The sequence below is a fragment of the Borostomias antarcticus genome (assembly GCF_949987555.1).
Source record: "Borostomias antarcticus genome assembly, chromosome: 18".
Lineage (NCBI taxonomy): Eukaryota > Metazoa > Chordata > Actinopteri > Stomiiformes > Stomiidae > Borostomias > Borostomias antarcticus.
Genome location: NC_140251.1, coordinates 10,645,605 through 10,658,088, shown reverse-complemented (window position 1 = coordinate 10,658,088; position 12,484 = coordinate 10,645,605). Strand labels below are relative to the sequence as shown.

The window sequence follows — 12,484 nt, the reverse complement described above, 5'->3', positions numbered from 1 at the left end:
GCACAGGCTCAGAGACGCGCAAGGCATATTGTGTTACCCTCAGAGAGACGTGCGAGGCGTATTCTGTTACCCTCAGAGGCTTTCACTTCCACACCTGCTTCCCCAAGATAGAGAACTATACACAGAGATGGAGAATCTCTTTTAAAACGAGTGATTCTCTATCTTCAGAAGTAAACGACAAAGTTGTGTGGTTAAGATGACATAGAATCCAACTTTGTAGCATGCAACAATGGTGATGCTAAGCTACTTGTACTGTATGTATAGAACCCTAGTCTCCTCTAACCGTCCGTTTGGGTGGACTGTCCCTTTACTCGGAGAGGCGTGTCCCATATAGCGAATGACGTTGAACTAACTACAACCAAGCCTCTTCAGGTATGAACCAGAACATGATCAGCGTGAGGGAATGCTTGTTTAGTGGCTCTAACGTAGTATCAACCACCGTCTGCCACTCCCAGTTAACAGAGACCACAGTGCATGCAAAAACAAAGAATCTCTTTTAGGGCTGGATATCATTACCTACAGATTACTAAAGCATCATCGATAGGTAGATCACAGCTGAGTGAGTGAGTCAGATCCGGGGGGTGGGGGGGGGGGGGGGGGGGGGGGGGGGGGGGGGGCGTTAGACTTTCACATGAATGCTCTCATCAAAGCATGAGGTTATTAATCCGTATCTGGAGGTCTGGAGACTGGGATGGGTGTCAGTGGTCTGGACAGGATTGGATTTTGCCCATCAAGGTGTGTTGGTCCTTCCTCCATTACTAATAACTCCTTGTCCAATTGAATGGGATGGAACTCATCTTTGGCATCCCGTGCTGGGTAAGACTGATCTAAACCTCAGCAGGTCATGGCCCTCCAGCACAGGTTGTTACTAAGTGTCCAATATTTGTGCAATTATTAACTATAAATCCTGTTGTTACATAAAATCCTCCAACATGAGACAGTAGCCTCCTACATGCTTAGTTGGGCTGCTGGACCAACACGTGGGTGACTGGCACTAAACAGAAAATAAAGCTTATCGGTTTCCAAAATATCAAATAACAGAAAAGGCAGAAAAATAGGGTTGGTTTTAGTATTCAGTATTGTGGGTATTGAGATAGAGAGGCTAATAATTTAGTGTAATGTACAAAATGTATTATTTTAACGGTTGAACACATTTTTTGTTTTGAGTCTGTCTTGGAAAGGGGCGGGGTGGATATTCACATGAGTATACACTTTGTCTTGGACTTCTTCTTCTTCTTCTTGCCCTCCTTGCTCATCTTCTCCTTGTGTTTCCGGATTTCTCTGACTAACGTATAGAAGGCATCGTCAACTCCCTGGAAGAGACACAGCACAGCGTTGGGGTTAGTTTCAGCACTCATCGACCCGTCAGTTAACACACTAGAGATGCAAATGTCATGGAGAATCTGCTCTGCTTCACACTACATTCCTAGACATCCAAGGTGAGCAGCACATGTTGATTAACAGTGGGAGCTGACTCCTCCACTAACCACAGGGACACACTGCATGAGTCTGGTGGCACACAGGCAGGTGCAGAGCAGAATAATCACAGCATTGCCATTCAGAGAGTGGGACATTGCCAACCATTGCATCAGAGGGGAAACTGAGGAGGAAAGTGCCAGAAGTCACTTCGGAGTGTGACGGGGAGAGAGAGGGAGTAGGAGGAGAATTAACACACTAACAAAAGAGGGTTGTGCGTAGGGGGGGGGGGGGTTGCAGTAACACACACACACACACACACACACACACACAGTTGGGCTGGGCTTCGGCAACATCTTTTTCACCCGCCAATCACACTTCCTGGAGACCTTTTCAACACATGATTTCAGCCCAGATGACTGCAGTCTTAGTCTCCATCAATCACAGCAGTGAGCTCACCCACTCCCTCCTCCAGGTACCCTCGCTGATTGCAGCCCGTTGCAGAGCGATCATCACCCACGATACGCACAGAATCATTCACCCACAGAGGAGGAATCAGAAGCTTCAGCAGCAGGCCGAGGAGAACCCAAGAACCCAGCAGATCCCAGGTGGTTAGCTTGGAGACCCCCGGGACAGTGTCTTCATCCCCCACCCAAACCCACACAACACACACATCGGGCATACGCACACACACGCCTGCCTCCGCACACACACACACACGCGCACATACATCCGCATGCACACATCTACCCACACCTGGCAAGAGCGCAGCTGCACACACTTGCCCCTTTCACACACTTGCCCCTCCCCTTTCACACACTTACCCCCTTTCACACATTTACCCCCTTCACACATTTACCCCCCTTCACACATTTACCCCCCTTCACACACTTACCCCCTTTCACACACTTACCCCCCTTCACACACTTACCCCCCTTCACACACTTGCCCCTTTCACACACTTACCCCCTTCACACATTTACCCCCTTCACACACTTACCCCCTTTCACACACTTACCCCCCTTCACACACTTACCCCCCTTCACACACTTAGCCCCCTTCACACACTTAGCCCCCTTCACACACTTACCCCCCTTCACACACTTACCCCCCTTCACACACTTACCCCTTTCACACACTTACCCCTTTCACACACTTACCCCTTTCACACACTTACCCCTTTCACACACTTACCCCTTTCACACACTTACCCCTTTCACATCACAACACACTTTTTAAGCTTGACGCAGCGCGGGGTCTTTTCCTCCTTGCTGATCTTATTGAGCCGGTAGAGCCTGATCTCCCGTACCAGGTTGTAAAAGGCATCCTCCACCCTCTGCAGTACGAAACACAACTCCCTCAGTGTTAGGGAATACAGGGTACCTCTCCCTCAGTGTTAGGGAATACAGCGGACCTCTCCCTCAGTGTTAGGGAATACAGGGGACCTCTCCCTCAGTGTTAGGGAATACAGGGGACCTCTCCCTCAGTGTTAGGGAATACAGCGGACCTCTCCCTCAGTGTTAGGGAATACAGGGGACCTCTCCCTCAGTGTTAGGGAATACAGCGGACCTCTCCCTCAGTGTTAGGGAATACAGGGTACCTCTCCCTCAGTGTTAGGGAATACAGGGTACCTCTCCCTCAGTGTTAGGGAATACAGGGGACCTCTCCCTCAGTGTTAGGGAATACAGCGGACCTCTCCCTCAGTGTTAGGGAATACAGCGGACCTCTCCCTCAGTGTTAGGGAATACAGGGGACCTCTCCCTCAGTGTTAGGGAATACAGCGGACCTCTCCCTCAGTGTTAGGGAATACAGGGGACCTCTCCCTCAGTGTTAGGGAATACAGGGGACCTCTCCCTCAGTGTTAGGGAATACAGCGGACCTCTCCCTCAGTGTTAGGGAATACAGGGGACCTCTCCCTCAGTCCTATGTAATAGAGGGGCTATGGGTGGGGGGTTATATAGGGGTCTATATTGGTGGGGGGTTATATAGGGGGTTATACAGGGGTCTATGGGTGGGGGTGTGATATAGGAGGTTATACAGTAGCCTTGTGAGACCATCCTGATCTAGCAAGCTCCGCAGATCAGTCTGGCCTTCTCTCCATCTAGAATGATCTCAATAGGCCGGAGTACTTTCCTCGATAGACAAACTCCTTCAACCAATCAGTGTAACAAAACATTAGTCAAATCCAGTCAGAAGAACGGTGAAAAAATATTTTCCTCTGAGAAACTCTGCTAGTGCATAATCTTTTTTAACTGTTATTGAGTCTATTTCTGCAACAGCTGCACTGCTGTGTTTATTCTATTAACGTTAACATTAACACTCGTTGCTTCGGGAGACTTGTTTCGCCACTGGTCTGTATTTCATTTTTGTGCATCAACTAAAGGAACAATCGGGAAAAAAATATACTAATCACACTAGTCTTGGGCAGCGCTGAGCTTGTTGTTTTTTTATGGTGCCCATGCACAGTAGTGTCGGGGGACTGAATCCGATTGGCGCTGCTGGAATTGAGCGACACCAATGAGGCCTTTCTCAAAAACCTCCATCCTGTGAGTCAGTCTATACAGGGAGTTATACAGGGGGCTGTGGGTGGGTGGGTTGTACAGGGGACTATACAGGGGGCTGTGGGTGGGTGGGTTGTACAGGGGACTATACAGGGGTCTATGGGTGGGTGGGTTGTACAGGGGACTATACAGGGGTCTATGGGTGGGTGGGTTGTACAGGGGACTATACAGGGGTCTATGGGTGGGTGGGTTGTACAGGGGACTATACAGGGGTCTATGGGTGGGTGGGTTGTACAGGGGACTATACAGGGGGCTGTGGGTGTGGGGGCTATACAGGGTACTATATGGGTGGGGGATAATGCAAGACCTCAGTGCTAGGACATACAGGGGACTGTAGTTTGTGGAAAGTACATCAAGCTAAGTGTGTGTGTGTGTGTGTGTGTGTGTGTGTGTGTGTGTGTGTGTGTGTGCGCGCGTGTGTGTGCGCGTGTGTGTGCGCGTGTGTGTGTGTGTGTGTGTGCGTGCGTGCGTGGATCACAGCAGTGCTGTCAAATATTTCAGTGATCGGTCCAGTACGGCTATAGCAGTGAGTTCCCTCACATGGTGAGAAGCTGTGGACAGAGACCAGGTGCCAGCCGCAGACCAGGAACACCACCAAGATTCCACTGAATTACAGATGTCGCCGACGTGACGGAGGGATTGGAGAGGAGGGATGGAGGAGGAGAATCACTGAGTCCTAGTGTCCCCAGCACCAGAAGGATTTTGATTGTCTCAATGCAGAGAGGAGAGTCTGACGAGATCACAGTGCCAGCCAACAGACCAATCACACGCCCCGGCAACACACACAACACACAACAATAACACACACCACTGATGTCACCACAGGCTGCCCATCCAGCTCAGTCATCATCATTGTCGTCGTCGTCGTCGTCGTCGTCATCATCATAATCATCATCAACCCCCAAATAATTACCAACCATTCTCCCTGCCATGCAGATTCAATGACATGTATTTACCGATTGGTTGATTCGTCCCAATGCCAGATCCATTACGGAACTCATTAATGGGAGAGAGAATCCCACATTTCCCTGACAGAAGTGCATGCACTGATTCCGTTATCACCCATTCGTTAAAAAATGCAATTAAGGAAAGAAGCTTTAACGAGGCACAGTACATTACCCTGCACGTTCTCAAGCACCGTGAGGAGACAGAGCGCACACAGCCACTGATGTTGACACAAATCAAGAGCGGCCGGAGAGCCCAGAGCCGGCGGCGATCGGTGGGATTGAAGGAGTGTGATTATAAAGCCATTGAAGGGACACCTGACACAGCTGCTCTGGGTTCATCTATCTGTCATAATGAGAATTGATCTGCTGCAGAAACCCTCCTGACTACAAGCATCTTCTCTCTGTACAAACGCCTCTCCTGGGTATATGGGCTCCATCTTGTGACTAACAGGGCAGGCCAGTTGGCGCCGTCTCAAATCAGGCCCTGGGCCCTACTCCATCTACGTTTGTAAGGGGGTTCAACACAGGATGTGGCGGCAGCTCCAAGCAGACAACTGATCAGCCGGTTGGATAGTTGGAGTTGCCGCCACACTGCGTCCTCCTGTCCGACCCGGTCACGTGTGTGTCAAGGCTTGGGCTGAGGGTCTAGATGTGGAAGAGAGCCATGGCTTCTGGGTGTGTGAGGGTGTGGTTGGCTAAAGTGTGTGTGTGTGTGTGTGTGTGTGTGTGTGTGTGTGTGTGTGTGTGTGTGTGTGTGTGTGCGTGCGGTGCCTGTGCCTCTCACCTGTCTGGTTTTGGCTGAGGTCTCGATGAAGGGGATGCCGTAGCTGCGCGCCAGGTCTTGGGCCTGCTTGGTGTCCACCGTCCGGGACGGTAGGTCACACTTGTTCCCCACCAGGACCATGGGCACGTCCTCGGAGTCCTTCACCCGCTTGATCTGCTCTCTGGGCGGGGAGACAGAACCACGGCGGGGTCAACGACACCGCTCAGTTACCCGTCAGCGCATCTGAGAGCAGTGGCGCTTATACCTTGGTCCGGGTGAATACTCGATTCTGATTGGCTGGAGGGGTGGTGGTTAAAACCGTATATTGCACACCTTACAATGCACACCTCAGCTGAAGTTTGATCACCGTTCTAAATCATTGTGCCATTAAACCCATGTTAACTATGGGATGTTACATAACATGTTTCGCTGTTTCACTGTTTCAACGTTCCAATGTAACAGCCTTTTAATGTGAATTTTAAGACTGTCCGTCAGTTTATCTAGTCTCAATTTTTTTTTTTTCACCGGCCAAAGTAAACATGTAGATTCCCAATATGTGGTCCGTTTATCAAAATAAAGCCTGTTTGAAAATATGTTGTAACTTTGTCGGTTCCCCTTAGTGTCTCAGATGTAGTAGCCGAACTAGTTTCATCCACCGCTGTATCTATAGCAACAGTTAATGGCTTTGATTGCTGAGCTCTTTGATGTTTCTATGGTGATTGGTTACATGCTGTCTAGCAAGTGGCAATTATAAGCCAGCTAACATTATAACGCATGGAAATGGAATTATTGATTCTGGGATTTTACAAACCAGTCTTTTGCCAAACATAGGCCTACTGTCCAATGACATTTACCGTTAACATTAGTTCATGGCTAGCTCGCAATGTAACCAAGGAAGGTGCAGATTTGTCCAAGGCGTCCATAGCAACGTGTTCTAGTTCAGATCGAGGGACTATATCAAAGCATAAACTGTGTATTTCTCTATATTTTAATGTACAAAATGTGAGTAAATGGCACATATTGTTTTTGGCAAAATGACCATGGTATAAGCGGGATAATCACCTCGGAACTGCGCATTATACGGTTAGGATGCACTCCGCTTCGCGTCGGGTTGTTATCCGCCTCCGCGTCCTGTATAATGCACAGCTCCTCGTTGATTATCCCTTACTTATGTGACTGCTCCATTGGTTTCACTGCAGCAGGTAAGATTAAACAGGTGAAGGATAGAGCTGCCACCACCATCTGACCTTCAATTTGATCTTGACGAGGGTCATTAGACGCCAACATCCCCTACATAGGGTTCCGTTCTGTCCCTCAGACCTCACCTATAGTGGTGGATGTCCTCGAAGGACTTGGTGTTGTTGATGGCGAAGACACAGAGGAAGCCCTCTCCTGTCCTCATGTACTGGTCTCTCATGGCGCTGTATTCTTCCTGACCTGCTGTGTCCAGGATGTCCAGCAGACACGTCTCCCCGTCAATCACCACCTGCTTCCTGTATGAGTCCTGGAGGACAGAGGGAGGGAGGGAGAGAGGGAGGGAGGGAGGGGAGAGAGGGAGGGAGGTTGATTGATTATTACATCACGTATCTTCAAAGGTGCTCCGCCCACATTGATCAGGAGGGTTGGGGTTAACATTTATGAGGTGGACTGGACTCTTTCTTTAAGAAGTAGGTCACAGAAGTATACTGTTAAGTCTTAAAGTGCAACATCTCCTAGGGTAATAGTCTATAGCGTAATGATCAGAGACACGGACTGGAATTCTCTCGGATCAAATGAGAGACAGATGGGGAACACTGTGAGTAGAGTACTCTATCTTCTTGCAGTCTCCCAAACTAAGGACTTTCATAAAATATAATGGGGGTTTTAATTTCCAATGTGTCAAAGCACTCAAGCATTTAATCACACAGATAATCAATTTGACCACCATCATCAATTTGACTCAAGCCACATAATTACACAGACCGATAACCTTAACTAAGAGACCATGTTTCTCATAGAATAAAATTCATACACTAATATAACTGAATCCAGAGTTTAAATCTTAATCAACATTAGCGCATGCATAATTGATAAACTATGATATTCTGATTGCAGTTATTTTTCCACACAGTTAAGCATGTCCCTCAGAGTGAGGAATGCAGGCACACACTGGGGAAATAATCAAAAACCTGTTTGGCGTCTTTTTACTCTTCAACCAGAAAAACCTGCTACAACACCACTTTTTACACAGTTAAAAACCTGCTACAACACCACTTTTTACACACGTATTCTTACAATTGACTTTCACAGGCCGGCTGCAAAACACACTCAGACACACACACACTCTCTATTAAAGACAAACACACAACTTAGTTGTACCTCGATGGTGGGGTCATATTCATCCACAAAGTGGTTCTGGATGAGTTGGATGGTGAGGGCGCTCTTGCCCACACCTCCTGCTCCCACCACGACCAGCTTGTACTCTGTCATGATTCACCTGGGGGCGCAGAGAAACACACAGAGACGGTGGTCAGTTGGTCAGAATAACGTACACAGTAAATAAACATGATGTTCTTATTTCACGCCTCTGTTCTGATATGTATTCACAAGCCATTTAAAAAGAAAAATACCCCCAGGTCTCAAAAGCTCCCCTGTATAAATAAAGGAGACATAAATGTGACAGTGATTAATGCTCTAGTACATTAAGACCCAACTGGCTCAATAAGGAGTGTGTTAGGAGACAGGGGGATGAGGAGCTCCACAGCCAGCTGGTGTGGCTGTTCTCATTCCCTACTAGTTAGGAGAACAGAGTCCTCATGTGCACATAGCCTGCCAAATTAACAAAATTAGATTTTGTCTGAATCTCCCGCACATTTTTGTACAATGGCCATTTCACATCCCCCTGGTCTGAGGGAAGTAATGGGTTGCCATCTTTAAAACACATATGAACATACAGTAGTACTACAAATAGTAGGCTACACAGAATAGCATTTTTTCTCAAACATAAATGTGTCTGTAAATCTGGTGACAGAAATCCAATATTGTGATCTGGGCAGCCTTCGCCCAGGGAACATTCCCAGGGGGATATCCATGATGTTACATTAAGATCCTAAAACTGACAGCCTACTGGGAAATGCTCTCCCATGCCCAGCCTGACCAGAACAAACCACCAATAGCATTGGTCAAACAGCTCCCATAGCTAAACAGGCCTCGCCTAGACAAAGCAATAGGAAATCCAAACCCACAGGAAACCCATAACTAAACAGGCCTCATATAGACAAACCAACAGGAAACCCATACCTATATGGGCAACCTCTGGTATAAACATTTACTGAGCAAGTTAGTGTTTCATGACACTTTGCAAACCCTCCTTCAGAACGACCAGTGTTCTCCATACCTGCCACTCTCCTCCATAGCCAAGGCCCCCTGACCCAAATGAAACATTATCATCTGAATGAACTAAGTTACAACAAATCAACTAGGCGGCCACGATGACACAATGTCACAGGCCGTTTTATAGGCTACGTCATATCCTCACACTGGCAATGGAAAGCTTGCCCGTGATTGGCTAGTCCTGACACCTGTACAGTCAGTCATTTCCAGTCATCAACAAGGTTGTTATGGCCAATCAAGCACTCGCCCCGAGTTTCTCTTTCAAAATCGTTGACAGGTCGCTTTTGAATACTCTTTCTATTGCAAAACAGTGAGTAGTCTATACCATTATTAGATAGTAAAACCGTTGCAGGCCTAGTCTTCAAGACTCAGTGTCCATAATGATTGGTTCGGTCACCGACACACAGGGCCGAGGCATATCGATGCCTTATCAATGAAACCTTTCAAGGGCCTCACTAGCACCCCTGTTCGTGTGTGTTATAATAACGTAGCATAGGCTACAACGCAACTGCACCAACTAGCCTACAACTACAACTGTATCGAGTACGAGAAAAACATGAGCTCGTGATTCTCCACTAGCAGATGTGCATTTTTTTCAGTTGAGAGTTGAATAAAATAGAAGGTAGTAGCCCGAAGTCCACATGGCTAGACTAGCTGCTTTGCAGGTTCCCTCGGGCACTACAACGCTGGGGTGAAAGTGCCCATAGTTTAAGTAAAAAACCCGTGTCTAAAATAATGCAGAATGTACTAAATTATATGCATTAACCTACATCATAGGCTACTCATAGGCGAGTTTGGGCGATCATATACCGCATACATCTGCATTGCAGGGCCGGGCTGTAGGTTAACAATTGGGCGTAGTTTTCATAAACAACGATATACTTTTAGCAGCGAATTTCTTACGATTTGTGAAATAATTCAACGCCCAAAAATTTCACTAAGTTTGCCAACGAGAAGATACAAGATCGCGCGTGTGGTCGTTGTCTAAATGGATACAAATGTAACGATCCCGTTCAATTGTTCTACCTTTTGAGTGAGTGTGGAGTTCCGCGTCCGAAGTAGCGACCAAACAAGTCAAACCGATAATCCTCCTTTTTCACACGATCTCAGCATTTCCTTCTTCACACCGAAACGACCGCATTTGTGTTGATGTAATGGTTTAGAAAGCTAGTGAGCTACAGACAAAAGATAGGAAATTAATCGATAGAACTTTCCATTTGATCCAGCGTTCGGCCTGCTGCTCCGGATTCAGCTGAGGGTGGCCTAAGCGCGTCTATGGGCGGATACCGGGCGCAGCGTCGTTCAGTCTCTTTACCCAGAGATCCTAGCAGGGGATTTACACCGGTTTTCTGGGTTTCGGGGGCATCACATCACACTACTTGTCTTGATAAAAGTCCCAAATATGGTAGCCTATATTAAGACAGATACAAAACCACTACTCTGCTACCCTCTATATCGCCCCTGAAACTAGTCTTTTGTCCCGGTAGATGTTTGTGTTGCAATACTGGACTGACATCTCAAATGTGTTCTCACTGAAATAGATCGAAAAGGGCGTAGCCGTTCGGAATCATTTAAACAATATGTTTTGTTGGCTATACCTTGTGAAATTATGCTAATTGTGTCAGTGGGACCTCAGTGGTTATGTAGACTGACTACTATGAGATCCATTTCCGAACATTTCCCGTGGAACAGGGTGCTCTCCCGACTGCAGGAGGCTCAACAGCGCATAGAGGGCGACTCCACTATATATAGGGTCTAAATATAACTGGAATGTGCTGGAGGGACGTCATTCCCAAGCAAGGAAATGATTTGGCAATACCATGGCAGGGTTTCTCAGCCATCCCTAGTGTGCCGCCTGCGCTGTGCATGTGCATAAAAACATATATCAAACTAGGCATCCTGGATTTGCATACGGGGTTAGTCTACCAGACTGAAAAATGAACAAATTAGATAAACTAGAAAAACTCATCGTATAGGCTACAGCCTGGGGCGTGTACACACACTGCATGTACAATGAGGAACGGAACGGTGTTCCAAACTGCGCAATATTTCGCAGCTCGGCTATGCGACATCGACAGAAGCAGCGCACAGACAGCTTTCATACACTCCCTATGCTGCTGCATCGGCACTATCCCTGCCATGCTCATGCTAACTATTCGAGGTAATCTTGATCTAACATGATGAAATCGGTCAAAGCAAAGTGCTCTACACGACATTGTTTTTCATCTTGCATATCATGTCAGAGCTGTGATTTATTCTGGTTAGTTAGGAAGGGTAAATTCCAAACGTACTCTCCCAGTGCCAGTTTTTGTGAAAGCAGTTTGTTTTTTGCCACATTCCTCTGGAAACACTTACTATAGCCTACAGAAATACGAACATGACTGGCTGATCCAACTCTGAGGGTGGTACATTTAGGCTATAAATAGGCCTATATGGATAATCTTCCTGATTTAGATAGGCTATATCAGATATTTGCATGAATCCCACACAATAACTGATATTTCAAAATTGTTATAATATATATAATTTCACATTGTGTAGGCTGCAAAGTAATAGACTATGTGATCAATTAACAATCAATTGTTTTTCAGACCCTTAATATACTAAAATCACATGATATTCACAAGTCATTATAAAAAGGCCCTAACGAGTGTGATTTCTATTGCATTAGTTTCATTCACTGGAAATTGTAAAAACCTTGGATGTGAAGCTCCAAATAGCCACCAAGGGGCGCTAGGCAGCTATTTGTGAGGCCCCTAAAGCCCCTTACGCCAGCTGTTTTCAGACGGCGTATACAACCTTACGAACCTAGGCAACATATCACTGGACAAACGTCGCTTTGGCGCCCTGACAGCATGTCATGCGTTCTGTGTTGACATGCAGCTACGAGGTTACTTAGTCTACATACCAAAATACAAATTTAAGGTATATTTACTTAACTGTTGTTTCTTAAATTCTCCATCTTCCCTTGAAACGAGGAGCTACAATTAAAGCTAAAACTCCAGTGTGTTTTCTCAATTTATGTGGTTGCTGAGTGAATGATTAGTCTATATGCCATTTTCTTTACATGTTGGTCTATGCGGATTAAAAAACATTTTCCATATAGTCATCCCAGATGTGTTGGTTACCTCCCTTCTCCACTAAACCAGACACCGTCTCACTGGCACCTTAGCCTGTCAACACTGACAAAGTGGTGTGGGAAGAGATCCAGTCCATTTAGCTGAAGTACAAAGCATATCTAAGAAGATAAGACTAACTTTGTACACCAGTTCCCAAGTCATAGGAGACTACATAGGTGATTCACTGGTAGGAATACGCCCAATAGGTATAGCATGTAGTGTCCGGGGTATAACCATCACTCAATTCAAGAGTCAATCATTGTTTCACTTCATAGAATAAAAAGAAGAAGAAGGCCAGTTGTTTGA

At 46.6% G+C, this 12,484-nt stretch overlaps 1 protein-coding gene across 3 annotated transcripts; it reads right to left on the bottom strand.

The window, feature by feature from the left end:
• Window positions 1–620: 620 nt before the first annotated feature.
• On the bottom strand, window positions 621–10,310 carry kras (v-Ki-ras2 Kirsten rat sarcoma viral oncogene homolog). Of its 3 annotated transcripts, none has more exons than XM_084452665.1 (6): window positions 10,086–10,310; window positions 8,046–8,163; window positions 7,013–7,191; window positions 5,709–5,868; window positions 2,649–2,752; window positions 621–1,313 (listed from the first exon to the last, which is right to left on the bottom strand). In XM_084452665.1, exons 2-6 carry the CDS (start codon window positions 8,154–8,156, stop codon window positions 1,286–1,288), a joined length of 582 nt encoding a protein of 193 aa, XP_084308791.1. In that variant the 5' UTR covers window positions 8,157–8,163; window positions 10,086–10,310; the 3' UTR covers window positions 621–1,285. The 3 variants fall into 3 exon arrangements, with proteins under 3 accessions (XP_084308791.1, XP_084308793.1, XP_084308792.1); XM_084452666.1 differs by having other exon boundaries at window positions 1,203–1,313; window positions 2,628–2,752; XM_084452667.1 differs by lacking the exon at window positions 2,649–2,752.
• Window positions 10,311–12,484: the final 2,174 nt, after the last annotated feature.